This window comes from Macaca nemestrina, chromosome 10 (genome assembly GCF_043159975.1).
Source record: "Macaca nemestrina isolate mMacNem1 chromosome 10, mMacNem.hap1, whole genome shotgun sequence".
In the NCBI taxonomy this organism is placed as follows: Eukaryota; Metazoa; Chordata; class Mammalia; order Primates; family Cercopithecidae; genus Macaca; species Macaca nemestrina.
The window spans coordinates 1,898,790-1,923,367 of record NC_092134.1 but is presented as its reverse complement, the minus strand read 5'-3'; the positions used below and the strand labels follow the sequence as shown (position 1 = coordinate 1,923,367).

The window sequence follows — 24,578 nt, the reverse complement described above, 5'->3', positions numbered from 1 at the left end:
AGTCCCATTGGGCCAGCCAGGGTCACCTGCCCATCTTTGAACCAATAGCTGTGGCTGGGGGATTTGACGTTCCAGTCAGCCAGTCCTGGGTCACATGCCTCAGAGCTAGGATGGAACCAACCCGCCTGGACCTCATGGAAAGATGGAGTGTGATGGGTTCCCTAAGGAAATTTTGGGCTCAAATACTATAAGAATGTGGACCGTGTGCGTGGCAAAGTCAGCCATATCCAATGTCCCCTTAGTCCCAACTGATCTCCCACCTTTCCCCTGCTGCTCTAGAACAGGACTTCTCAACCAACACTATGGATACTTGGGCTGGGTGACTCTTGTGGGGCAGTCTTGTCGGGTGCTTAGCAGGAGCCCTGGCCTCTGCCTGCCTGATTCCATCCCATTATGACAACCCTAGATGACTTAAGCCATTGCCAGTTGTCTCTTGTGGGGCCACCTTGGCCCTGGTTGAGAACCACAGGTCTAGATAGACCAAGCTGAGCTTCCCTTCCTGCCAGTCACAACGCGCCACATCTCACCCACATGGTTTGTTTTGATGAAGACTCATACACTTTCTTGTCTAGTACATAAGTGTGAACATGTGAGTATGAGTGTGAGTGTGTGTGATTCCTTTGTTTAGACTAAAAGTTCTTTGAGGATAGGGGCTGTTCTGTGTCCCGACAAGTAGCACATAGTTCCCCCTCCGTATACATATATCAGGTGTACAAGGAATGAAGAAAGGAAGGGAGGGAGAGGGGAGGAGGGAGGCAGGGAAGAAAAGTGGAGCAAGTGAACATGATGTTCTCTGATCTTCTGCAGGTTTTCCTCTTCTGATCTGCATCATTTCCCTGTCATTTGCCATGGACAGTTACGGAACAAGCAACAAGTAAGTGCAGGGCTTTGCCTTGCTTTTGGCAGGCGTTCCATGGAACCAGTTGTGGTGAGGAGCCCCATGGCTCTTGCTTGCCTGTGGGTTCTGGGTGCAGGGGTGCTGTGCAAAGCTGGCTCCCACAAGCCCAGGCAGTGAGAAAGTCGTGGTCCAGGGAGAGGGAGAAACAACCCAGCTGTGCTCTGGACATTTTTGGGCCTTGGAACTAGCAACAAAGACTACAGAGCACCTCCAGGAATAGCAGGGGGCCTGTAGGAGTTTCTGCTTGGAAATTTTTCACCCATGTGGTCTTCTCAGACACAGCTCTGGTCATCCATGGAGGCTGAATTGTGACCCTTTCACCCTTTCTTGGGGTGGTCAGCAAGGGCACTGTGCAGACCGTGTGCCCAGTAACTGACAGCAGGGCAGCTACCTGCATGTTGGAGTGCATGGGGCCTGCTGTGTGCCAGGCAGGTGGTCTCAAGGGTCCCGTTGCTTGGATAGTAGGGAATGGACCTTATGATGTCAGTATCTCCTGCTGCCACTTGAAATGCAGCTCATGGGCCCACAGTTGTGTCAGGAAGAGGATGGGATGATGCTGTGGGACCAGATCAGCTGTTCAGGTTCCAGAAATATGATTTTCTTTCCTTATGAGTTAAAGAGCTTTCACTCAAATGTCTCTTGGAAGCTGCTACCTGTTCCAGCCAAGCTGAGAAACCACTGAGTGAAAACGTGGAAGATAAATATTGACGGTGCTTACAAACAGAAAGGAAGCTGGGCATTTTCACAGCTTCAAAATGAGATAATAGTACAGACGAATAGTGAAACTGGGAGAAATCCAGCCTTTTCCACGTTGGTGCAGGTTTCCTGAAGGCGAAGCATTTGTAGAAGGCAGTGTTTGAGAGCACGTTGAAACAGGCGTGGTTATGCAGACCACTGTTCTGGCCCATCCTTTCAATTCTGGATGCTGTTAGAAGTTGAGGGACTAATTAGCAGAAGAATGTTCTCCTCAAACACAGCTCGATGACATTTGTTCCCTTTTATCGCATCTAGAGCTTGAGGATGCTGGGCTCACCCACAGTCCTGAGTCCCAGGGTCTGACTGTAATATAAGCCTTTCCCACACTCTTGCCCGAAAGCCAGGCAGCACCAGCCGGGTTCAGGAAGCTCACTGGGTTTCTGAACAGGATAAGGTATCTATCCTGTTGACTTAAAATTCTGCATGAAATGCTGGAAAGCACAATCTCTCTCTTTGCAGAAGCATCCCACTCTCCGGAGAGCTGGTTTGAATCGCGCCTCTGCAGAGGCACCGTTCAGACTTGCGGTGCATTTTCCTTTTCAACGGTGCATCCTCAGATGAGAGGTTTCTCCTCTCCACGCTCTGGGTGTGCAGCCATGAATGAACCTCTTACAGGCGCTGTCACTTGTTTTGGGGCATTTGCTGTTTCCTGGTCTGGGAGGTTCGGGAAGGAGTGGGGGCAGGGAGGCAGTTTGCCCACAGTGAAGTCACCTGAGCTTTTTAGGGCTCCGATTCCTCATCTGCAGGATGGGAGTGATCATAGCGCCCACCTCAGGGCCAGCATAGGAGTAAATGAGATGGAGTTTGTTTGCATTGGGGCAGACCTGCTGCTCAGTGAGCAGTCACCGAGGGAGTGAAATAAGCCAGCCCCAGGGAGACGCCACATTGTGTGCTAGTGAGGACTGCACCACACACCTGCCCAGATCCAATTAAAGGCACTCCAGGTCCTTGGGAAACAGTGTCCCAGGAGTCAAGAAGATGAGACGTCCTAGGGAATCTTAGGCTCTTGACAGTGCCATAGGCTCTGGAGATGAAATTGTGAAGGAGCTGACTTTTTTTTTTCTTTTTTTTTTTGCCTGAGTTCTGGGCGTCACTTCTCAGAGGCCAGATCCTCAAACCGGACCCTCCTCTCAGAACATCAGAGCAATCACTAGGACCCTCTGGAACCTTTCCTCTCAGTTGGAGGGCGCTGAGGGAGTGGAACTGACCCCGAGCTTTGGGCGTATGGGAATGGTCAGGTGCTGTGTCACTGACGACTCATCGGTATGGTCATCCCTCGCAGAAGGCCCCTATTGGGTCATATTTGAAGTGCTCTGCAGGAAAGCCAGTCCCCAGCAAAGGTCTCCTTCATAATGAAATTAAAATCTATTTTGGATTTTGGCTAAACTCTCCAGAGGTTGCTGTCCTGGTCTGCAAACCTGGAAAATCCTTTAAGAATGAGACGTGGGATCATCATGGATAAAAATACATTTGCAGGGATTAGGAAAGTTGTATGGCTGCCCCAGGTGGACCCTGTAGCTGAGAAAGACATCACCTGAGCAACTACTTTTGGATGAAGGTACGCTGGCAGGTGGAACGAGGTGGTTGAAGTAACGGCTCTGCTTCCCTCCGCAGTTGCTGGCTGTCCTTGGGGAGTGGCGCCATCTGGGCCTTTGTAGCCCCTGCCCTGTTTGTCATCGTGGTAGGTTTCCTGCCCTTGTGGGCGCAGAGTGGGGCTGGGGAGGGGCAGGAGGAGAGGGTGCCGGGCTCTGGAGATGGCGCGGGGCTCCCTGAGGAGCTTCTGAAGGATGCAGTGGCGTTCCTTGGTCACTCCTTGCTAGGGCTCCTCTGGACCAGTGACTGAGGGTCTTATTTCCCTGAACGCTCAGGAAGGCGGTGCTTTCCAGGCGGGTCCACTCAAGGCCCAGGGCTCTTCCAGCCGAGGCGTCAGGTGCAGGCACACAGCCCTGAGAACGGCACAGGCGCAGGCTCGTCCTTCCCCATCCTCCGGCGCCTTCTCACCCGCCCGCTCACTCCTTGCTCAGGAGTCACCAGGACTCCAAGGCTGCAGAGGGGAATCTCAGCAGAAGCCTCCAGGGAACCACACATAACAGTTACAGTGGTTTGCAAGTGACAGAAAACCCAACTGAGAGTTTGTTGTTGTTTTTGTCTTTGTTTTTTTGAGACGGAGTCTCGCTTTGTCGCCCAGGCTGGAATGCAGTGGCGCGATCTCACCGCAACCTCTGTCTCCTGGGTTCAGGCGATTCTCCTGCCTCAGCCTCCCGAGTAGCTGGGACTACAGGCATGTGCCACCATGTCCAGCTAATTTTGTATTTTTGGTAGAGACGGGGTTTCACCATGTTGGCCAGGCTGGTCTCGAACTCCTGACCTCAGGTGATCCGCCCTCCTCTGCCTCCCAAAGTGCTGGGATTACAGGCGTGAGCCACTGTGCTCGGCCCCAACTCAGAGTTTAAACACGGATGGGGATTTACGGGCTCCTGAGTCAGGCCCATCTGTGGGGAGGCTGGGCCCAGGGCTCCTGCACCTGCGCTGGGATGAGGCTCGTCTCTCATCTTCTCTGCCTCCCCGGATGGAAACCGAGGCTTTCCCCAGCACTCCCCGCGCAAGCCCCAGGCTGGTTCTCATTGGCTGTGGTGAGTCATGTGTCTGTCCCAGAACCAATCAGGGAAATGGGGTGGAGTGGAGTGATTGGCCAGGTCTGCCCCACGTGATTTCCTTGCGCCGTTAGCACCGGTGGACGCCGGGAGCTGCTGGCGTGGTGGGGTCGTGATCAGAGGGGTGACCTCGGCAGAGGCTGTGCTTTCTCCGCTGTGCCTCCACGTCCCTGCGTCTGAGGGCCCTGCCTGGTTGGGCCCGGGCTGCGCGTCCTGGCCCAGGCGTCCCGTCTGCAGGTGGGGTCAGGACCCCGCAGCGCGCTGGAGCAGCTCCCTGGGCTGAGGCGCATCAGGGGCCCGGGGGCGTTGGGCCGCGCGCCACCCACCGAGGGGCTGGAGTCTGTGGGGGCAGAGCGGTCGCAAGGGAAAGGCTTGTGGCATCAGAACCTCCCTCAGCGTCTGCAGAGCTCCGAGGGCTGGTTTTTCTTTCAGTGAATCGCTGTCGGCTGCAGAGGGGACCTCTGGGGCTGTGCGGTTGAGCTCTTAGGGCCTCCCCAGGGCTGCGCGAGGATCACCTGCCATCGCTTTACCAACCCCGCCCTTTAAAGAGTGGCAGAGGCTTCAGCGAGAGGTCCTCGCGCTCCCTGGGCGTCTGGGAGGACGACTAATTCTGTCGGCCAAAATGCAGAAACGCTTTCAGAACGGACTCCAGGCCCCTCGGTCATCAAACTCCTGGCTGGAGCATGGCCAGTGGGAGGGGGTGTAAAGGACGTTCAGTGACAGAGGGTGGGAAGGGAAGTTGTATTCAAGTCTGCTGTTTTTTTGTTCTCTCTCTCTACTGACTTCAACCCTCTGGAACCGCAGGGCCTGGGCAGAACAGGCCCCTGTCTCAGACATTGTCCTGGTCATCTGGCTTTCATGTCTCACCGTGGTCAGTGACAGCTGGGGTTCCGAGGTGGCTCTGCGTGGCTCCTTCACCACCCACACGGCGTGGGGCCCAGCGCCAGGAACCCACCACCGCTGTGTCTCCCAGCTTCACTCGAGTCCCTTTTGTCATTGCTGAGGGGACGTTACCTTCAGGGCCCCATCCCCACCCCACTCCTTGTTGTCAGTGGCCATCATTCCTGGAGGACAGAACGAGTCCTCAAACTCATTACATAATTGAATGGCCTGGGGAGTTTTTTGTTTTTTGAGACAGTCTTTGCTCTGTCACCCAGGCCTGAGTGCAGTGGCATGATCTTGGCTTACTGCAACTTCTGCTTCCTGGGTTCAAGGAATTATCTTGCCTCAGCTGGGACTACAGGCAGGTGCCACCAAGCCCAGCTAATTTTTGTATTTTTAGTAGAGAGAGGGTTTCACCATGTTGGCCAGGCTGGTCTCAAACTCCTGACCTCAGGTGATCCACCCGCCTCGCTCTCCTGAAGTGCTGGGACTGCAGGCGTGAGCCACCGCACCCGGCTCTGGGAAGCTTTAAGAGTATTCCTGCCTAAGCTCCACCTCCTGAAGTTTTGGCTTCTTGGCCTTTAGAATCTTCCAGATGATTCTCAGCACAGCTGGCTTGAGGTCCTTATGCCCTCCTGGGATATTGGTAGCAACAGGCAGATTGGAAGGGGAGCAAGAGCTGAATGGGGCAGCCTTAAAAGATTCCAGATTCAAGTGCGGAGGTCAGCAAACTGCAGCAGTGTGGCCCACCACCTGCCTTTGTAGACTGAGTTTTCTTGGACACAGCCATGTCCATTGATTTGCTTGTTGTCTGTGGCTGCCTTCAGGCTAAAACAGCTGAGCTGAATAGTTGCAACAAAGACTGCATGGCCTGCAAAGCTGAAAATACTAACTGGCTCTTGGCAGAAAGCTTATCAACCTCTGGGTCAGGGGGTGCCATGGAGGTTCCAGCCGACCCCTGCAGGGAGTGCTGTGGAGGGGGATTGGGGGTCTTGTCCCTCTCATCTCTTCAGAGGATCCCAGGGTTTGTGCCATCTGGGTCAATTCCTCATTTACCCACAAGACCTCAGCCTTATTTCCAGATGAAGAAAGCAGGTTTTGGGATAACAAGTATCGCATGACCCCATTTGTTTAAAAAGTTAAAAGCTCTATATGGGTACATACTCACATGTGAACATATAACTGAATAAGAAAATGCCTGGACAGATGCACACAAAATAATGGTTCCCTAAGGAGAGGTTTGGGTTTGGGGAGTATGTGCTTCAAGATTATATGCATCTAAAAACACCCACGTATTGCCTGCATAATATGAAAATTAAAAACTTTTAGGAAGCTGTGTGTTTGCATTAGGACATGCAGTTTCCCTGTGTCCTGGCAAAGTTCATCCTGAAAAGGCAAGAATTTGGGAGACAGCAAAGGGTCACTGTGGGGCCTGCTGGGCCTAGGGTTGAGGAGAAAAGGGCAGAGCCGAGCCACTTCCAGTAACACCCCCACCAGGCATCTACTGCCAAACACACACACTGCCCACTGTCCCTTCTCAAATTGTTCTCTGCTATGAGGCAGGGAAATGGCTTTTCATTCACTCTGTGATTCCAGTTCCACAAAATGCGAACATGCCCGTAGACCCAGCATTTCGTGGTGTCTTAGTCTCTAGGGCTGCCGTAACAGGACCACAGCCTGCACAGCTTAAATTTATTTTTTCACGGTTTTGGAAGCCAGAAGTCCAAGATCGAGGAGGTCGCCAGGGTTGGTTTCTCCCGGGGCCTCTCTCCTTAGCTCGTAGATAACTATCTTTTCCCTGAGTCCTCACATGGTTTTCACTCTGTGCATCTGCGTCTTAATCTCCTCTTAAAATAAATGACTGCTTAGGCCAGTCATTGGATTAAAGCTCACCCTAGTGACCTCGTTTTAACATAATTACTTCTTTAAAGAACCTGTCTCCAAATGGTCTTGTTCTTAGGTACAGAGGCTTAGGGCTTCAGCATATGAATTTGAGGGGGCAGAGTTCAGCCCATAACACCTGATTTTCCAGAAGCCACAGAGCCTAGACACCCCATTCCCCCAAAGAACAGGGACTCTGTGGATGTCAGGGGCACTTTAGCCTGAGCCTTCAAAATGGCTTGTTCTCTGCTGGCCCCACTGAGGAAAGAAGGAAAGTGCCTCCAGGTCTGGGGAGGAGAAGGAGTCTCTTTGATTTAAAATCTTTGTCTCCCTTGGGGAGAAGCCAGGGTAGCTGTATGTCTGTATAGAGACAGTTAGAGATATGTTTACAGACATATATACAGAGGTATAGATGCAAACAGATACATAGAGACTGATACACAGATACATACAGATACAAATATAGGCAGATACATGGATACAGATACAAATACAGATATAGAGATGCATTGCTATAGATGCATAGGTACAGAAAACATAAATGTAGATACAGATACATACAGATGCTCCTGAACTTACAATGGGATTAAGTCCTGATAAACTCATCGTAAGCAGAAAAATCATAAATTGAAAATGCATTTAATACATATAACCTACAGAACATCATAGCCTAGCCCACCTCAAACATTCTCAGAACTCTTACATTAGCCTAGAGTTGGGCAAAATCATCTAACACAGCCTATTTATAATGCAACATTGAATATCAAATGAAATTTATTGAATACTGGAAGTGAAAAACTAGTTGTATAGGTTTGCGGAGTACAGTTTGTACTGACATGTATTGCTTTCACACCACTGAAAAGGTGAAAAATTGTTACTCAAACCTCCCTAAGTTAGGAACTGCCTGTAGATACATGTAGATACAGATACATAGATACGAATACCTAAATACAGACAGACATACTGCTGTGGTTTGAATGCTTCCCTCAAAGTTCATGTAACTTAATTTCCAGTGCAACGTTCAGAGAGGTGGAACCTTAGGAGCTGATTCGGTCGTTCAGAGAGGTGGAACCTTAGGAGCTGATTCGGTCATGAGGGCTTTGCTCTCGTGAATGAGTTAACACTGCTATTGTGGGAGTGGGTTCATTACTGAACGAGTGGGTTTCTGATTAAAAGATAAGTTTATCCCCCTTCTTTCTTATCAGGGGAACCAGCCCCCAATATTTTAACATAGGTTCTTTTCTATTTTCCCTAAGTGTCGGCCGGTCTGAGAAATAAAGGGAAAGAGTACAAAAGAGAGAAATTTTAAAGCTGGGTGTCTGGGGCAGACATCCAATGTCAGCAGATTCTGTGATGCCCCCTGAGCCGTAAAACCAGCAAGTTTTTATTAGTGATTTTCAAAGGGGAGGGAGTGTACAAATAGGGTGTGGGTCACAGAGATCACATGTTTCAAGGGCAACAGAATATCACAAGGCAGATGGGCAGGGCAAGGTCACAAGGCCAGGGCAAAACTAGAATTACTAATGAGGTTCCCTGTCCTGCTATGCACGCATTGTTATTGATAAACATCAGGAAACAGGGTTTAAGGGCAGACAACCAGTCTGACTAAAATTTACTAGGCAGGAATTTCCTAATCCTAATAAACCTGGGGGCGCTGCAGGAGACTTGGGCGTGTTTCATCACTATCTACAACCGCATAAGGCAGACACTCCCAGAGCAGCCATTTTAGAGCCCCCCCCCAATGCATTCTTTTCCCAGGGCTGTTACTTATTAATACGCCTTACTGGGGAAAGAATTCAGCGATATTTCTTACCTGTTTTTGACAATAAGAGAAATATGGCTCTGTCCTGCCTGGCTCCCAGGCAGTCAGACCTAATGATTATCTGCCCTGTTCCCTGAACATCGCTGTTATCCTGTTCTTTTTTAAAGATGGCCAGATTTCATATTGTTCAAACACACATGCTTTACCAACAATTTGTGCACTTAACGCAATCATCACAGGGTCCTGAGGCGACACACATCCTCAGCTTACAAAGATGACGGGATTGAAAGAGTATTGATTGGGGAAGTGATAAGTGTCCATGAAGTCTTCACAATTTATGTTCTTCTGTCACGGCTTCAGCAGGTCCCTCCATTCGGGGTCCCTGACTTCCCGCAACACCCTCTCTCTGTGCTCTCTTGCTTTTCCGACCTCTGCTATGGTACAGTGCCGCAAGAAGACCCTTACCAGATGCAGGCCCCTCGACTTTGGATTTCCCAGTCTCCCAAACTGTAAGAAATAAATCTCTGTTCTTTATAAATTACCCAGTCTGTGGTATTCTGTTACAGTAGCAGAAAACAGACTGAGGCACACACTGTTGTGTAAATTCCATATTTGTATATGTGTGTATGTACCTGTATAGCCCTTTCATTGTGAAATAGTGGTGTCCATTTCAATGTTTTTTCACAAATCAACATTCTGGTGACCCTGAGCTAAGTCAAGAAACAGAACACCAGGATTCCTATGCAGTCCTGCCTCCGTCCTCCTACCAGAGAGCACCGTGATCTTGGCCTTCAGAGTAGCCACGAGAGCTTTGCTTTACAGTTCTGCTGCCTCCATGTGCATTCCTGTTTTTCTTCTGCAACGAGGCCTGTGGGTTGTTTCTTTGACATCTGTCTGCCTTGAGTGACTTGTTGCTGTTCTAATGGGGAGATGCTTGGCTGCTGGAATATCCATGGTACTCTACACTGTATACGCCTCACTCCCAGGGCATTTTCTGATTCATAGTTGAGTGTGGGTGTACCATACGGCCAGGCAAGGATGAGGGTGAGTGAAATGGAGTGAGGGTCTGATTCTGTTTTATATTTTCATGAAATGTCAGATTTGTGCCACTCACAGCCACAGTCCCCCACTTCACTGCACCGGTACAGGATTGGAGGCCATGGCGAGCTGCTCCTCCACTCACAGCCACAGTCCCCCACTTCACTGCACTGATACAGGACTGGAGGCCATGGCGAGCTGCTCCTCCTCTTATGAAGCTACAGCAAATGTATCATCCTGATAAGATGGAAAAAATGTGCCTGGAAAATGAAAGCAGACTGACCCAGATTAAAAGAAAAAAAAAGACCCAGCAAAATCTTTGGAGAAAAAGGAAAGATGATGAATTCTGACAAGTAATAATGTGATCAGCTTAACTGTTATGAAACACTTATAGTAGATCTTATGCAAAGCGGTCAAGATAAAGGCCTTGAAATCTCAAATTAATCACTTGTAGCATTTCACGTTGGCAAAACATTTTGCTGCAAGTTGATCATCCTTTCAGTGGCCTTGTCAGAAAAGTCTGGGAACAGTCATGTGTGCATCTTTCAGCTTAACAGCGAGAGGTCTGGGGCAGAACCACACTTTATAGCCTCCAGTGGCAAAGCAGGAGTGATGATGAGACCCTGAGCTCAGGTGGGGTGTTGGTTGTGATGGGACCCTGAGCTCAGGTGGGGTGTTGGTTGATGAGAACTCTGCACTCACTCAAGTTGCTCGAGATCCTCTCCAGCATCTCCAGGCATCTCTCTCATGGGTCCCAGGCTTCATGGTTTCTCCATCCCCTGAATCACTGGAACACTGCATCACTAACTTTCTATTCCACCTGACCCCAAGGACACTGCTCAGTTCACAGGAAATGGGTTTCATATTATTTCCTTTTAATTTATAATTGTTTAAAACTAAAATTTAGTTAAAGAATTTGATTTTTGAATTGGCAACACAAAATTGAAAGGAAAAGCTTGAGAATCTATGCATAAATGTGTCTGCCTATGTGTGTTTCTGCATTCCCTGGTTTCCACCCTCCCTCCAAACAGGTAACCTGTGATGCTGGTTTCATGGGTATCCAGGCAGTTTGTGCAGATAGGGGGACTATAACTACATCCCCACCCCATCGCGGCCTTCAGTGTATGTGGGGGCTGTGGCTTCTTCACCGACAAAGAGCTGCCTCAGTCTGTCTCAGACCCAAAAAGTGCTCCATAGAGTGGGTGTGCACGGCAGCCCCGCCCTCCTATCTGGGTGTGAGCGGCAGTCCCGCCCTCCTGTCTGGGTGTGAGCGGCAGTCCCGCCCTCCTATCTGGGTGTGAGCGGCAGCCCCGCCCTCCTGTCTGGGTGTGAGCGTCAGCCCCGCCCTCCTGTCTGGGTGTGAGCGTCAGCCCCGCCCTCCTGTCTGGGTGTGAGTGTCAGCCCCGCCCTCCTGTCTGGGTGTGAGTGGCAGCCCCGCCCTCCTGTCTGGGTGTGAGTGGCAGCCCTGCCCTCCTGTCTGGGTGTGTCTGTCAGCCCTGCCCTGCTCTCTGTGTGTGCGTGGCATCCCCGCCCTGCTGTCTGGGTGTGGACGTTCAGGTTGTTTCCAGTCCTGTTACAGATCAGTCCCTTGCCTGTGTCAGTGGGCAAGGTACCCGGAATAGAAATCCCTCAAGGGAAAGGGCATGAGTTGCAGAATGGCAGAGTCAGGACCTAGGGAAATCTCCACCCCCAAAACAAGGAAAGAACTGGAAGAATTGTTTTGAAAAAATATTCGGAATTCTAGAAACAAAGGCATGCACACCAAAAGCATTTATTCAAGAAAAACTTCTGAATCTCAGTAAGAAGAGCAAGCAGAGTCTGTGGCAATTTGACTTGGGGCAACTTTCATTTCCACCGTCCCTCTGTGTGATGCTGTAGCCACCACTGGAGGCACAAAAGTGCTTCCCAGGCAGATGGCCAAGGCCAGCCTGCCCCGAGGGCACGGGCCACACTCACACATCAGTGACCATCAGTGGTCTGCAGTTGAAATCCCCGCTCCTTGAAGTAATAACTGCACATTAATCGCTTAAGCTTTTGCCACTGTCCTAGTTGAATGGAATCGTCATTGCATTTGAAAGCCACTGAGCTGTCATCTGTGCTGCTCCCGCTTTCTGCTCCTGGTTGAGTGTGGTTTTTTTGTTGTTGTTATGCAGTGAGGTTGGCTGGAGGGCATCCGCGTTTCTGGACATGCTCTTTGTGCAGATGCCATGCTGGGTGGCTAATATGTTCGCTTATTTTCTCTTCCCTGGCCTTGGGACACTTCTATTATTAGCCTCACTTTACAGATGGGAAAATAAGGGCAACTAAGGTGCATCAGACTATCAGCTGAGCTGGGCATGAGCTGAGCTGCCAGGTGTTGAGGTGGTCAGTGAAAGCAGGAGCTGAGGAGGGAACAGTTGGGGTGCTCACTGCCACAATAGTGTCCTAAAGGGCTAGGCAGGAGGGAGCAGTCCCACCATGCACTGTTCTCCCCCAGAGAACAGCACCAGGAGGGTCTGAAGCCTCCGTGCAGACAGGACCATCTCCTGCTGAGAGAGCCCTGAGCGGATGGCTTCTGCTGATTCCTGGGCTTGGGAGCTGTGCGAGGAGGAAGGGGAAGGGCTCACAGTGGAAAAGTCCTGGGCACAGAAGGTGCCTTCAAGGCCCCTAGGGTGAGGCGGCCTCAGCTGGTGCTTCCGAAAGGCCTGGCGCGGGCGCCTAGTCCAGGGGTGCAGATGTGTGCAACCACGAGGTTGGCCCATCCCGTGTGGGGCCCAGCGGCTTACTCTCTGACTGCAGCTCCCTTCAGAGACTGCCAGGCTCTGGCTGCACCCAGGCTGGCGTAGGGACAGCAGCTGCCCTGTGAGGCCGGCCGGGTAGAGTCCTGTTCATTGCCTGAAAGTTCGTGCCTGAGAGCCCAGAGGACTTGCCGCTGGAGCTGCTCCTTGCTGCCTCTGTACACGGCCTCAGAATGTTTCAGACACAAGAGAGAAGGCTAACCCTCACCCTAACCCTGCAGCCAGAGGATGTTAGGGGACTCTTCTCCCTGCTGTGCCTGCCTCGCCAGCCTCCTACTGAGGGAGCTGCCCAGGTGAGGGGCAGGTTGTGCTGAAGCCTCTATCGGGGGCCCCTCAGTGCCCCGCCCAGCCATAGGTCCCAACGGGAGCCTTCCAGCAGTTTCCCAGCAAGGAGGGGCACTGGCAGGAGATGATGACGCTCAGCCGCAGCTTCTGTGGCTCACACAGCCACAGGCCCGGGCCGGGTGGGAGATGAGAGCCAGCTGCTGGGCTGGGGCCTGGCACTTGAGCAGTCATTTGCACAATAGGCACCGTCATTCTCATCACCTGGGGCACGGAGGCTCCGAGGACCTGGGTGAGTTGCCCAGGGTCACGCTAACTGAGCAGATGCTAAGATGAGGTCTGGCCCAGGCTCATCCCCTCATGCCTGGATGTGTTCCTGGGACTAGAACTTGGCTCTGCCGTCTTCACAGCACAGGAGCTCTCAGAGGCGAGCTTGCACGTTGTGTGTGTCGGTAAAGGCCCACGGAACAGAGTGAGATTTGTCCCAGCGATGGCCCTGTGTCCCGGGAGCCCTGGCCGGGCAGGGGTAGCCTGTGGTGAGGGCAGTGGCCACGCGGATGCCGCTCTCCTGCAGGTGCAGCCCGGTCCCTCCTCAGCTTCCTCCCTGGCTTCTTGTGCAGGTCAACATTGGCATCCTCATCGCTGTGACCAGAGTCATCTCACAGATCAGCGCCGACAACTACAAGATCCATGGAGACCCCAGTGCCTTCAAGTAAGTTGACCTCAGGCTGCCAGCAGTGCCACGGCCCTTCCGCCCCCCGAGGACTGCTTTGAGGTTACAGGACAGATAGCCACTCCTGCCTCCTGTGGCCGGCACCAAAGCCCTCCACTTGCTCGGTGTCCCTGCGATCTTGGGGCAGCTCTGGCTTCGTGCCCTTGCGTGGCTCTCGTGACCCAGGACAAGGCCTTTACCCAGCCCCAGAGCTCCCATGTGTAGAAGAACAGGGTCTACGGATGTTCTCCTAGGGATTTCTTCACCCCAGGGTGATGAGCAGCTGGGGCAGGGGTGGGGGCAGCAACGGGGAAGATTCTAGAGCCAGAGAGCCCCTGCCAATCCTGCCTCTGCCCTGGCCATCCGCTGGACTCAGCGAGTTCTTTAGCCTCTCAGCACCTCACCTTCCTCATGTGCAGAACGGGATAACAGGTTCCGCCTCGGCTGGCACATCAGGGAAAGTCCAAGGGAGAGTAGCGTCCTGGCGTGCTCTGGGCTGCCCACCTGGAGAAGGGGCAGGGGTCCCTGGGAGGGATTCCAGCCACACAACTCACTACCATCGGGGTGTCCTGACAGCATCTGTTAGGGCCCAGCCAGTTGCAGGTGACGGAAATCCCAGCATGCGCTGGCCTTACAGAAGGGGGACTGATGCAGGTGACTGTAAAGTCCAGAGCTCAGAAGTCTAGGCATGGCAGGAATTGTTTGGTAATTCGCATCCTCCGTGTTAGCTTCAGGCTGAGGTCAACTCTGTCCCCTGGTGGCAGAATGGCTGTGGCAGGGGTTCAGGCCCACGGGGGAGTCCCTGTCCCACCTGCTCAGACAGAGGCCTGCGCCTGGAGGAGGAGGGGGACTCAGGCTGGGCCTGTGCCCTCCCTGAGCCAGACCCTGTAGAGGGGATTCACTCATGTGACTGTGTGACTGTTCAGTCAGCACCCCCAAACCACAGGGCCAGAAAGCTGGGGAGGCGGTCCCTCACAGGGAATTTGGGGGCTTGGTGAAGAATAGGGCATGGGTACCAGGCAGCTGACGTTCCGTAATGTTACTTCAGCCACCGTATATCTTTTCTGATGTGAAAGCAAAAGTGGTAAATATGTCAGCAGTGAATCTATGAGAGAATTAGTCCGTAATGAATTCCAAACACCATAAATTAACCTGACAAGAGGCTGCAGCCTCCTTGGGCTGTTCAGCTCCTGCAAACCTTCAAGGGCTGTGCCCCGTGCGAGAAGAGAAGCTTGTGGGGTCAGAGATCATGTCCTTTCCTCTTCCATTGCTGAGACCAGGCTGGTCTCCTGGACCCCTCGTGGCCTGGCCGGGGAGGGACGCGTCCCTTCCTCACCCCAGCCCTGAGCTCCCCGGGCCCTCACCTCAGCGTTCAGGGTCGGCCAGTCTTTTGCCAGCTTGTCTCAAGCAAAAGCTCACGCTCCCCTGTCTGAGCCCGATGAGACCACTACTCACTACACCCACTGTCAGCAGCACACTCCCGTGTACCTGCCTCACACCTGTGCACCAACTTCCATCTCTACCCCACTGCCCCCAGCCTCCCAGCAGTGCCCATCCAGGAAGCAGCTTCTGTCCACTGCCTTTGCTTCTCCATGGAAATGTCCTCCAAGCGACAGGCTGGCACTGTGTCTGCAGCTCTTGTGAAGGCTCGAGGTAGCGTGCCCCGGGAGAGCATGCCCAGGTCTTTGCAGGGCACAGCTGAAGGCACTGCCCACCGTTCCCACCTGACTCTGCACCTGGCAGCCCAGGGATGCGTCCCTCCCAGGGAGGTGCAGGCAGGCGTCTCTGGGGACAGACCTCTCTGGGTCCCTCTCCATTGTGCAACCCAGCACATTCCCCAATGCCTTCAGCTCCTCTCCTTTGGGCAGCCAGGTCTGCCCCCGGGGGATGCTTCCTCACAGTCTTAGTGTGGATTGTGTAACACTGGACTCCCAGGGCTGAGGAAGCAGAGCCAGAGAGCCGCAGCGCCAGGCAGGACATCGTGAGGAAGTTTCCTCAGCACCTTCCTATTCCTCATCCTCTGGTTTTACTCTAGTGATTTTCTTCGTGCCAAGCAGCCCAGTACTCAGTGAATAACGAGATGAGATTCTTCCTCAGGGCTCTTCACAGGGTTGGCTTACACTCCCCCCCATCCCCCCCAAACCCCGCCACACACAAGAAAAGTGGAGAATAGAACGGGTGAGGTCTGAGAAGGAGGAGAAATCTGGTTTCACTTTTTAAAAAAGTCTGTTTATTGACTGTGATTTCAGACTCCTGAAAAAGAAGCAGGGAATGGTCAGGTTTTACAAGAGGGACCCTGGGGGCAGGGGCGTGAGGGTGAGACCCCCACGGAGGTGCACCTGTGAGCAGGTGGCTGTGGGGGCCGGAGACTCGGCCTGAGCCCCCCAGGCCAGGGCTGACCTTGGGGGAGCAGAAGGGGGTCATAGATCAGAGAGGAAATCACACCCCCTGCCCAGAGCCTCCTCCAGATCCAGGGACCCCTTCCTGCTTTTGACCAGGGACACTGACAGCTCTGGCTGTGTTGAGACTCCTCAGAGCTTCAGCTTGGTGTCTTCCCCCAATATCTTATTTTATTGTTCATTTTAAGAAAAGTCAAACCATCAGTTTAAAAGTAGCACATTTTGGTACCTATTTCTCGGTGACCTTTCCTTTCAAATATGGTTTCCCGGGATGTAAAGATTGTAGCTGAATAATGCATGGTATCTTTGTTTCTCAGAGACAGGTGTTTTATTTTTACTGCGTTAGTGTTATGAGAACAAGCTGGCTGCAGCTTCTCTGAGATCTGAAGTGCTGGAACACTTCTGGGTTTTATAGGCACCCATTGCCAGGAGCTGTCAGTGCCAGGTTCTTGGGCTCTTGACAAGGGAGCTCATTATGGCCGCGTCTCACCTCCTCCAGGGAGGTGCCAGATCCGTGTGCAGCACTGCTGCATGGCTGTCCATTTGTTCACCATTCATTTCATTCAGTGTTTATCTCCTGAGAGCCTCTGAGTCCTGGCGCTGGGATGTACTTAGGGGTTACAGAGACAAAAGACCAAGTTCCAGCCTTTACGGAATCCACAGTCTGTGAGGGTGACAGTCTCAGTCACTGGGCGGAGTGATGAGGGGTAAACTGAGGCATGTAACAGTGGCTGACCTGGGCAGCAGGAACTCTAGACTAGTCTCTAGACTTTTCTCTAAAGTTCAAAGGCAGAAGGTCCTTGCTGTGGAAGGCCCAGCTGTTTCAGAAGTCAGGATGGACTGGACTGGAGTTAGCTGGCCATGACTGACACAGCACATCAGGAATGGCTTTGAGGCAGACAGCTGGTGGGCCCAGTCAGAGTGGGTGCTAACTCTGGCCCAGGTGGGGACGTCTGCATACCCTCTGGTTCTGCCCCTGATGAAACCCTCTATCACCTTAGCTATTACCAGGGACTGTGGGGCCTCAGTTTTCTTATTAGAAAATGAATGGGGTCAATATATAACCTGCCTCTCCTGTGTCGAGGGCCCGTGGGGCTCTAAGGAGATAAAAACGCACGCTGGTAGGGGGTGTGTTCGGGGATGGGGCTCTGTCAGTTCACAGCACAGTTCAGCAAGCCTTTGTTCAGCACGTCCTTTGAGCATGACCAGGGCCATGAAGACGGTCAGTCGGTCCTGCCCTCTGAGAACTCACTGTCAGTGTCACAGGAGGGTTTGGGTGATCAGCGGGGGACACGTGGGCTGCAGCCCAGAGAGGCCTGGAGAATTCTTCCTGGCCATGGCCTCATTTCAGGCCCAGGCCTCATTGCCCCCTTCCAAGCATCTCACAGGAGGCCTGGGTTCTGGATGCTTCAGGGACCCTCTGCTGCTTCAGTCCCCCGAATCTCTCCCCTCCGGCCTGGCTCCTCCTCCTCATCTTTGCAAACAGCTCAAATGCAAGCCCTGGGCCTGGGCAGAGTCTCCCTGTGGCCTGGGTGAGCCCGGGGTGCGATCTGAACTTTTCCGGAGCTCTCTCGCACCCCCCAGCTGTAAGGGGATGGAGGTGTGGAAACTCCGAAGCTCCTTCCAGGTAAACGCCTCACCCAAGGCCACCTGCAGGGAGGACCCCAGGTCTTGCTCCCAGCGGGGCGGTGCCTACACCCATCTGGAAGCCTGGCGTCTTGAGGGCAGTCCTCACAGCCTGCACCTGTCCTCCTGCTGCTCAGGATGACCGTCACTGTTTCTCTCAAGGTTGACAGCCAAGGCAGTGGCCGTGCTGCTGCCCATCCTGGGCACCTCATGGGTCTTTGGCGTGCTTGCTGTCAACGGCTGTGCTGTGGTTTTCCAGTACATGTTTGCCACACTCAACTCCCTGCAGGTGAGAGCCCACGGGGGGTGGCAGGGAGGTGGGGCCACCAGCTGTCAGGAGCAGGCGTGCAGGGAGCTAGGGCTGGAGGGAGGCCTGCCCTCCCCGCCGTACCTCAGGAGCCGGTAATGCAGGGCATCCCCAAACCCCGAGGACTCTCAGAAAGCGGGGCCTGCCTTCCCCGCCATACCTCAGGAGCCTGTAATGCAGGGCATCCCCAGAGCCCGAGGACTCTCAGAAAGCGGGGCCTGCAGAATCCTGACCCCTTCAGGGTGGGGCTGCCTGTGCTTCTGGCCGGCATCTGTAGTTGGCACGTCCTGGCTGGGAATGGAGGGACAGTAAGACAGTCAGCCTGTGGCAGCTCTGGAAAGAGAGTCAGGCAAAGAGGTGGCCAGGGCAGTCCTCAGGTGCTGCCCTCTGTGTGAAGGGCCTGGGAACCAAAGACTTGGGATGCCAAGGGTCAGGGCCCTCAGACCCATGGGCCCGCAAGGGAGGGCAGGCATGGGTCCCCTTCACCATCCATGGCCCTCCCGGCCCTCCCCAGGCTACTCGAGTTGTGTCTGTGTCTGCAGGCCGGTGGCACGTCTTCTGGAAGTGCCTGCCCTTGCCCCGCACTGAGCCTGCCTGGGAACCCACCTGCCGTTGCACCTTTGCCCACGCAGCCCCCCCCGCTCTGAACTCGGTCCAAGCAGCTGCCCAAATCTAGGTTGGATCACAGGGTGGGACCCAGGACGCCCCTCCGTCCTCACAGGCCCCAGGTCATGGGACCTGGTGTCACAGCGTGCGGTGCCAGTGTCACTCTCAGGCTGCATGGGAGGAACCTCCAGACAGTGTTCCGAACTACATGCAAAGGGCTCTAATCTCCGTTTCTTCCCTCCCTTCCCAGGGACTGTTCATCTTCCTCTTCCATTGTCTCCTGAATTCAGAGGTACGTCCACTCTACTTCCTAGCAGTATGAAGCTGGCTTTTCCTTTCTGAAAGGTCACAGGAGTGGGAATAGCGTTGCCCTATCAGGGTGGTGTCTGGGACTCAAATCCTGAGCCAGCTGTGTTCCTGATGACAAGTTGTGTGCCCTGGGCCTGCTGCTCAGCAACTCTTCTCTCCCTGCCTCGTTGCTAAGCGATGGACAAGCATCTTCTCTCCCTGGAGAAATGGCGACTGCATCCTGGGGAAATGCAGGCGTGTTCCCCAAAGTCCTCCTCAAGGCCTTGGGGAAGCTGGCCTGGCTGTGAGAGGGAGGACTGCTGTCCATGGGAGCTGGGAAGGGGACTTTTGTGATGTGGCTTCCTTGGACTGGGGCAGCCAGCACAGGCTTATTCTTCTCGGTGCTGCTCTGAGCCTGGCACCTGCCATGTACTTGGCTGGGGGAAAGCAGGGGCTGCCCCAAGGACTTCTGTTCCTGTGGGAGAACTTTTCCCAAGTCAGCTTTGAGCCCCTGCCAGGCTGAGGTTGTGGGAGCTGCCTTGGGGTGGGGAATGGGCCAGGGCAGAGGGGTCACCCTGCCCGGTCTCTCTCAGTGGCGGTGTCCATTTGCAAGGACAGGCCAAGTGGGCCGAGGAGGGCAGAGCAGAGTCGCTGAGCAGGATGGTGACCGGGCAGAAGGGCTGCATGATCACAACACCCAGTGACCCCTTGCAAGGCCTGAGGTGGATCCGGGTGGCAGGAAGGCCGTGCAGCCATGGAAGTCTACCCACCCGCCCGCCACGCATTTTTATTTATTTGCTTCTCTCTCACACTCACCCCGGGACATTCACTGCTGTGTGTGAGGAGCCCAGCAGAGTCCACTCCAGACCCAGCTTCCCTGGCCTGCGGCACAACCTGGGTCTGCCACACAGAGCAGCGATGCACAGCTCAGCTGTGGAGCCACTAGCTCCGACTCTGTTATTTCCAAATCCCAACCTTCCCCGCACATCTGCTTCCGGGGTTGCACTGGCACAGACTCCTCTGGTTACGGCTGTTGCAGCCTCTGAAATTGCTTCTTGTGATCCCTTCCCTGCTTTTAAGGTGAGAGCCGCCTTCAAGCACAAAACCAAGGTCTGGTCCCTCACGAGCAGCTCCAGCCGCACAGCCAACGCGAAGCCCTTCCACTCGGACATCGTGAGTGCAGCCTCCTTAAACCGAGGGTCCCAGCCCATCCTCCATCCCCAGGCTCGGTCGTCAGCAGGATGGCGTGTGCAGGCAGCAGGATGGGATGTGCAGGCAGCAGGATGGGGTGTGCAGGCAGCAGGATGGGGTGTGCAGGCAGCAGGATGGGGTGTGCATCAGCAGGATGGGGTGTGCAGGCAGCAGGATGGGGTGTGCAGGCAGCAGAGGTGGCTTCGGGTGCCCAGCAGTCTTTGTCCCCCTCTCCTGCCTGACTCCAGCCCGCAGGCTGCACGTGCTCTGGGCTCGTGTCCCCCACACAGTGCCCTGTGTCATGATGAAGTCACCACAGCCCTCCCCTTTGACCCTGAAGGGTCAGGGCTTCTTGTGTTCACTTAGGGATGGAAGGACTTAAGAGATCAACTGACCATGAGGTGGCCCATCCCTGCTGCCCTCCAGAGCCCAGGCAGGCCCCCAGGCAGTCTGGAGCCGGCCCTGTTAGGGTTCTCACTGCGCCACTGCTTCCCACCTGCTGGAGCCTGCTCCAGTGTCCCATCCTCAGAAGTCCTTCCCCGCACATGGTGCTCAATCAAGGCACTCCCACCCAATTTTGCACTCCGCCTCCACCCACAGCTGTGTGGTTTTCCATTTGCTTAGGGACCATGTCTGCCCTGCTCCACGGGAGCTGGCTGGCTCATGCACTGCTCTAGCCCCACAGCTGCAACTGTGCCAGGTGCGTGGCACGCTCCATGACTCACCATGGAATGACACCAGCATGGACAGATGCACGGGGGTGAAAGCGTGGGTGCCGGGCGGATGGGTGAGCAGAGGAGGGAGTGAGCACTCAGCACAGCATGCTTGTGGTGCCGGAAGGGAGGTCAGTGTGGAGAACTCTGCAGGTGGAGATGCCACAGTGTACACATCTTCATCTCCCCCAGGGGATGCACCTTGCCCCACCGCAGGGAGAATCCTCAGGCAGCTGTGGGCCCAGTGCTCCCCGTGCTCACTGGGCTTATGGTTCTCCCCCGGGAGCAGGCCCTTCACTGCTCATCCGTTTATGCTTTGCAGATGAATGGGGCCCGGCCAGGCACGGCCTCCACCAAGCTCAGCCCCTGGGACAAGAGCAGCCACTCTGCCCACCGCATAGACCTGTCAGCCGTGTGAGCCGGGAGGCTGCCAACCAGGCCAGGCTGCGCTCAGAACACCGCCCCCCCAAACGGAATGAAACTCCGCATCTTTGCCCGTGGGACGCTCTCCTTGCCGCTGTCTGGACTTGGGTGTTATGGCCCTGAGATAGCCGTCCTCCCGTGACTCTGGCTGTCAGAGCACACTGCTGAGTCCAGCAGCCTGATACCCAGGCCAGCGTGGGCCCTCCTGCCTCATGTCCACCTGTGGGCTGAGTGACTCCCTCTGGGGACTCCCAGGACACAGTGGCCTGACGGTGATGGTGCCCTTGAGCCTCCCTTCGTCACTGAGCACCAGACCCAGCGAGGCCAGGACACTCAGGTCCCGCAGCCCCAGGAAGGGACGTTCAGCCTCTGTGCCTTGGTGGGACTTGGGGACTCAGGGCCAAAGAGGTGGTTCAGGTCCCCATGCACCCCCAGACAGTCAGGTGCAGGCAGCTGGGGGTGTGTGGGGAAGAGCATGAGGAGTCCCCAGGGTCTGAATTCACTGGTGAGTTCCCCACAGTTGGCGCCAGCCGTGGTGTCTCCATAGGTGGTGCCAGCGTGGGCCAACCTGTGCTGTCATCAGTTTGGGCCCTGCCCAAGCCGAGCTCAAGCCGTGGGCGGGAGTCATTGACTCTCCAGGTGAGGGTGACCTCTCTGCCCTGTCCTTGGGGGGTCCCCTCTGTGCACGTCAAGAGCCACTCTGGGCCTTGAGACCGCCTGATGGTGCCAGTGCTTGGGGGAGCTTCTTGGCCATCCTCTGTGAGTTTTGCCTCTTTGGACCCCAATTCAGTCTTAAGATGCCCTCCTTCTTTCCTTGTGTGCGAGCCTCCTTGGTGGTTCTTGGGCCACAGGAGCTGGTCGTGTCCCTGCAGTGCCTGGTGTCCAGGTGGAAAATGGAGGGCATTTTCCAAGACACCACTTTCCCCGGAGCCTTTCTCATGACTCACAGGCACTCTACTCAGTTTCTACTGGGCAGACCACGTGGCAGGTAGCACCCTGCGCTCCATCTGGTCACCACGACGGTGACCCACGCTGAGTCCCCACTGACCTGGAGAGGGAGGGCTGGCGACAGCCATGTCGTCTGTGTTGAGGGAAATTTATGGACTCAGACTCAGCCCCAGAGGAGATGGGATAATCGTTATGGACCTGTGTGTGGACATGATCCTGTGGAACACAGGTTTGGGATCACAGATGTGAATTAAGACACCACTGAGATACGGGCTATGAGGTTCATACTGTGCCGAGAGTACCCGTGGTGTCTGTGAAATGTGGGTGAGACATTCAAACCTGGTTTTCATACTGGAAAGTCTTCCTTTAAAACTGTGACCATGATTCCATTCAGCGCCTCCACAGCCCTGTCTGCCTTGTTTCAGAGTGAGTTTTCCATGGAGCTTGTGCCCTTTTGCATCCCGCCTGGTGGCTTCTTAATGTAACTCTCCCCTGGTCACCTGGAGTGGACCAGTCATCTGCAGGCCTCTCCTGCATGGGGAGGGTGGGCAGGGAGCAGGATGTCTGCAGGGGTGAACCTTTGCTCTTCTGTCAGGCAAGGCCCGTGCTGCACCAGCCACCTGACACATGGTGACAGTGCTACGGGCCCTGCGTGTGGCCCCTGCACCCGTGCTGTGGCAGGCACACCTGGCTGCTGCAGGCCAAGGCTGCTGTTCAGCGAAGAGTCCCATGTTTAGTGTGGACTAAAGTCCCATGTTTAGCCACTGCCCCAGGCTCCTGTGACCCCAGAAACCAGGTCACGTGGACCACGGTGGCAGACCCTCATCACGCCCGTGAGCACCTAGAAGTGAGAACACTGTATTCCTACAATTTACACTTGGATATTTCTCCTTATTTAGTTTCTAGTGAAAGAAATCAAGTAAGGAACTATCTTTAGATGGAATTATTTGTTTTTTTAACTGTTGCCATATTCATCTATATAGCTAATATTTCAAGATAAGTAAAGAACAAAACCTGTCTAAACCTTTTATTTCCAATGAATGAAAGTTGTGCACTTTATTTATAGGCTCTATGTTTTGGCTTCTGCAGTACTTTTATTATCTACACATAATTTGGCCAAAAATAAGAAATTGGAAAGAATTACATGTTTAGTTTATAGTAGAAGATGATGACACTAAGTTGTGAAAATATGTTGTGATTTTTATGAAATAAAATCTTCATGTCCTTAAAAGAAAGTGTGCTCCTTAAAATCTGTTGCTAGTGGAATGTGAACAGGACAGTGAGTCTCTAAACACACATCAGTCACATCCCAGGCTGGGGTCTGCTCAGTAGACATTCACTCAGCACCTACTGTGAGCTCCACACACTCTTGCTCTGGGGATGCCCCAGGAGCCTCTGTCCCAGGGATGGGGTATGAACAAAAACCAGGGGCAAGCAGCGGGCCTGGGAAGGAAGCATGGGAAGGAGGCCTGGAGGGACATGCACAGGCCTTTGTCTGCCCAGGGTAATTTATGCAAAATATACTGCTGCTGCTTCAAAGGAGGCGGAGTTCAGCCACATGTCACACCCCCAAATACACTCATTCATTCCTTCCCCATGTTGCTTTTCTGCTTTTTACAGAATTTACAGAGATGTAATTTACATGGTCCTACATTGCCTCTGTTGTGCAGCCGTCTGCTTTTATTTTATTTTATTTTATTTTATTTCTTTTCTTTTGAGGCGGAGTGCCTCTGTCGCCCACCCTGGAGTACAGTGGTGCCATCTTGGTTCACTGCAACCTCCGCCGCCCAGGATCAAGCCATTCTCCCTCCTCAACATCCCAAGTAACTGGGACTACAGGCATTCACCACCACAACCAGCTAATTTTTGTATTTTTAGTAGAGACGGGGTTTCACCATGTTGGCCAGGCTGGTCTTGAACTCCTGACCTCAGGTGATCCGCCTGCCTCAGACTCCCAAAGTGCTGGGATTACAAGTGTGAGCCACCACACCAGGCCCGCCATCTGCTTTTAATATGCACTCATAAACCACTTTCCATATTACTCTATTGTTCATAATTATGATTGTAATATAAAGTGTTCTGTTACATATTATATTTTACCAAAAATCTTGCACTCGTTTATAACTGGATTCTATGATTCTGTGTCATATATCAACATTTACATATTTATCATATATTTATGTAACATTCGAATGTTTTTTATATCTATAATATATAATAGAGAGATAGATATAGTGTCTTTGTGCTTATGGCTTTCTTCCTTATATTATTTTTTATGTTGATTATCTTTTAGGTTAAAAATTTGGGGAAAAAAAAAGAGTTTTGCATCAAAAAGTAAAGAATTCCATGACTCTTGAAACATTCTGCCAAATTCTTTACCAAAAGAGTCATCGGGTCAGTTTTCGCTGCTGGTGATAACTTACTAGTATTCTCAG

At 53.4% G+C, this 24,578-nt stretch overlaps 1 protein-coding gene across 7 annotated transcripts in view; it reads left to right on the top strand.

Moving 5' to 3' along the window:
• Positions 1-24,242, top strand: part of LOC105490534 (adhesion G protein-coupled receptor D1) — a 188,416-nt gene extending 164,174 nt beyond the window's left edge. Inside the window, exons 21-27 of one of the 7 annotated variants that reach the window (XM_011756278.3) lie at positions 808-874; positions 3,269-3,335; positions 13,551-13,642; positions 17,830-17,956; positions 18,831-18,872; positions 19,949-20,041; positions 21,095-23,845. In XM_011756278.3, coding sequence (XP_011754580.2) covers positions 808-874; positions 3,269-3,335; positions 13,551-13,642; positions 17,830-17,956; positions 18,831-18,872; positions 19,949-20,041; positions 21,095-21,190 — 584 coding nt within the window. In that variant the 3' untranslated portion in view covers positions 21,191-23,845. Of the gene's footprint in view, positions 1-807; positions 875-2,735; positions 2,893-3,268; positions 3,336-9,193; positions 9,343-13,550; positions 13,643-17,829; positions 17,957-18,830; positions 18,873-19,948; positions 20,042-21,094 lie in introns of those variants that run through there. The other 6 variants (XM_011756279.3, XR_011608646.1, XR_011608645.1 and 3 more) reach the window with 6 other exon arrangements.
• Positions 24,243-24,578: the final 336 nt, after the last annotated feature.